This window comes from Solanum dulcamara, chromosome 1 (genome assembly GCF_947179165.1).
Source record: "Solanum dulcamara chromosome 1, daSolDulc1.2, whole genome shotgun sequence".
Lineage (NCBI taxonomy): Eukaryota > Viridiplantae > Streptophyta > Magnoliopsida > Solanales > Solanaceae > Solanum > Solanum dulcamara.
In genome coordinates this window covers 17,748,128-17,751,825 of record NC_077237.1, presented here as the reverse complement: position 1 = coordinate 17,751,825, position 3,698 = coordinate 17,748,128, and the positions used below count along the sequence as shown (strand labels likewise).

The 3,698-nt window shown below is 33.7% G+C and overlaps 1 protein-coding gene across 1 annotated transcript; it reads right to left on the bottom strand.

The window, feature by feature from the left end:
* Nucleotides 1–1,598: 1,598 nt before the first annotated feature.
* Nucleotides 1,599–2,967, bottom strand: LOC129887470 (protein SENSITIVE TO PROTON RHIZOTOXICITY 1-like). Its single transcript, XM_055962582.1, has one exon. It carries the CDS (start codon nucleotides 2,797–2,799, stop codon nucleotides 1,708–1,710), a length of 1,092 nt encoding a protein of 363 aa, XP_055818557.1. The 5' UTR covers nucleotides 2,800–2,967; the 3' UTR covers nucleotides 1,599–1,707.
* Between the last annotated feature and the right edge of the window lie 731 nt (nucleotides 2,968–3,698).

Sequence of the window (3,698 nt, the reverse complement as noted above, 5' to 3'; positions counted from 1 at the left end):
TACCGAAATATCGAATACCATACTGAAATATATAATTACATAAATAACATATATATATATATATATATATATATATATATATATATATATATATATATATATTATTATTATTAAAATAACAACACATATGCAACCTAGTGTTAGTATAAAATGAATGTTTAGAAGTTGAAACTTTGACTACTCTATTTTGATTGAAATGTATTTTAAATGTAATTGTTTAACAAAATGAGTTGTTTGTACTTTCTTTTGAATATATATTTCTACATATGCAATATGTTAGTATCAAAATCGAACTTCAAAATACCGAACCATACCAAAATAAATTGGTATGATAATGTTATAATAATTTTAAAAACCAAATACCAAAATTTCAAATACCGTACCATACTATACCATGCTCACCCTACTCATATGTACAAATTCCCTTTCTCACAGAATCTAAGAAGGAAAACAAAGGAATTTCTCTTCTTCTTTTTTCATTTCCTTTTTATGTTCTTTGGTCGAGTTTTTGGCTAAAAACATCCCTTAACTATGAGACAAACTTAAGGTACATTATTGTGTTATAAAAGTGAACAAAAAATATCCCTTATCTATGTCAAAAATTATAATATTCATCCTTCTGTTAGTTTTTGGCAAAAAACAACGGCTATGGTCATTTTTCTTCCTCCCTCCTCCCGCTCTATTTCCTGTACCTTTCCTCCTCAACCTTGTGATCGGCGCGTGACGACTTTTATGCCACAATGATCAGTACAGTAATCTGACGAGTGAATATGGGCTAAACCCGTTTGGATCAAGTAGCGAAGGCCAACAGACAACGGAAATGGAAACGGGTCGGATGAAGAAAGACAACAGAGGATTAAGCGGAAGTAAAGACTTCAGTGGAAATTCTTAGTACAAGAAACTCCATTTCTGTATAATCTTTCAACCTAACTCTTTATGATATGAATGCTTCAACAATTGCATAAAAAGAATGATTTACTTGGTCAATATACAGTTTTTAAAAAAAAATAAGTTTTCCATTATATTTATTACCGTGAGTTCTTTTATTTCAATGCTTCATTGTAGCTTTGATTGTTTTGTTCATATCTATTAAGACTTTATTCCTTGATATATTTTTTTTCTTTTTTGGCTTAAGTGTGCATTTGACAAATTGGATTTGAATCAATTGATTGGTAGATGACAAAACTAAGCAAGTTGTATGTAGTATTTTATGTTGTTTATTCAACTTTAAATTTTGTCTTTTCTTGAATCCAAGTTATCAGGCCAAAATGCTAACTTTTAGACCATAACCGTTAGTTTTTGCCAGAAGGATGAATATTGCAATTTTTGACATAGATAAGAGATGTTTTTTGTTCATTTTTATAACACAAGAATATAACTTAAGTTTGTGACATTGTTAAGAAATGTTTTTAGCTAAAAACTCTTCTTTGGTCCCTTCTAAAGAAGCTGTTGCCAAATATTCAATCACATTATGGAGATCAAAACATAAGACATTAAGAATTCTCCATTATGTTCCTCAAATATTCCTGTAATAACATTTTGGATTTTAATGCTGATTCTACATCTACGTTTAAGCAAATATAAAGTTAAAACAGAAATCAAAATATCATTTCTCTTTTATTAGATAGAAGAATACCAAATATGTACTCTGAAACAACAAATTAGTACATATATAGGCACAACATCAATTATCTCCGTAGTTAAAAGCTAAACGAACCATCCAGTAGTATCTGAAACTGTATTTAAACCATTTGGAGAAGAAGATCCGAGTAAATCTTGGAAGCAATAACTGTCAATAGATTCAAACTCATCAAGCATTAACCTATCCAAAAAGCCATTATCCGACCCGGTTCTAATATCCAACAATCCATTACCCGACCCGGTTTTGATATCCATTCTCACATCATCCTCATTTTCAAACGCCGGCGCCGGCGCAGCTTCAATCGCCGGCATGTGGCCCTCGAACAACGCCATGTGACCAAACAATTTGTCCTTTCTGGAAAAGCTCGTCCCACAAGAACACTTCCATTTTGTCTCTCCACAGTGTTTCAAATGGCTTTTCAAATCTGCAAGGACGGAGAAACTCTTCTTATTGCAACGGGTACATGAGTACATCTTGGGACAATGACTTCTCTTGAAGTGATTCTTAACGCAAATCGCAGATTTCAATGGTCGAAATTTGTTGTGCGTTTTGTTGCGAGTACAACCGATGAAAGGGCATGAAAACCTTCTTCTCTTATTCGAAATCGATGATTCGATGCATTTATCGGGTTTTGCTAATGCTTCTGGTGTTTTGTACTGATTTCCATGAGCTCTCATATGCATCCGCAAATTCGCATCTCGTTTGAATCCTTTTCCGCAGAAATCACAAAAGTGGATATGCTCCGCCAATAGCTCCACCGCATCCAGCTCAATAATCTCCCAATCGCCGCCGCCGCCGTTTTCTTCTTCTTCGTCTAAAACCTCCACCTTCGACTCAAAATCACTCCGATCAAATTCCGGAAACGTTCTCTTGTGATTCGATTTCAGATTGATTTTCGATTCCGACGGCGGCGTAGGATCTGTTAATTGGGTAGAGGAGAGTAGAGCGGCGCCGTTGACAATAATCTGATGGATTGCGGAGGTGATTTCATCGGAAACCATGTTCATCTGTTGTTGACCAAGTAAAGTATTGGAGTTTACCGAATCTGAGAGAAATTTCTGGAGGGAATCCATTCGGGTTTGGACGGCGGAGAGGTTGAGAAGTGGAACCCTAGGATCATCTCTGATTGTGTGACGTAAGTCGCCGGGAAATGACATGGCGTGAATAATTTCAGAGAGTTGTAGGAATATGAAAAAATAAATGAAAGATAATGATAGGGATTTTAATATTATTGGCGTCGTTACAATTGACTTTGAAGTGATTTGTTTTGACAACCAACATATTTATATTACTAAGCTAAGATGTTTAAAGAGTTAAAGGATGCGATAGCATCACTTACGATTCATTTAGGAAAATTAGAAAGTCAAACCGCTTTATATAATAACGAAATAAAAACTTTGTTAAGTTATGTGCTACTATATTTCAAGATTTTGGAATATGCACCACATTAACCTCTTCAAAGATCCTCATAAGTTTTCAAATGTCTTCACAAGTAGTCTGTATCTCTCATGAAACAATATTTCTTTGGAATATTATATTCATCACATTTTTCGCATCTGATAAGATTTGTACCTTTTTCCAACCCGTATCTCTTGCATTCTCCAATGCCATACGAATTGCAGTTGCTTAAGCAGTTATGGCTTTTCCAACATATTGAATTGGGGTACCAAAGGCTTCAAGCAAGTTACCACAGCTATCTATAGCCGTCATACCAATGCTTGACGTCTTCTTCTCCTTATGTACATTAGCATCTGCAAACAAAACAATACCATCATTTGCCAAAGTTATATTTCTATCATAATTACAAGGTATATCTGTAAGAGAAGGTGTAGAAAGCAAATTATTTTTATATTCATAAAAATTAAAAAGAGCCTTGTTTACAATATCATTGGGTTCAAAAATTTCTGCATTGAAATTTTTTGAATTTCTTGCCTTCCAAATATGCCACATAATAGAAATACTTAATTTTATAAGCTCAAGAGATTCAAGGTATTGTTTAGTATTAGTAAAAAGATCATTCCACCATCTAGCAAAATCTATAGTATTCTCTAAGTTA

Coding starts and splice junctions, on each gene's coding strand:
- LOC129887470 (XM_055962582.1), bottom strand. CDS start 2,799: ATGTCATTTCCCGGCGACTTACGTCACACAATCAGAGATGATCCTAGG.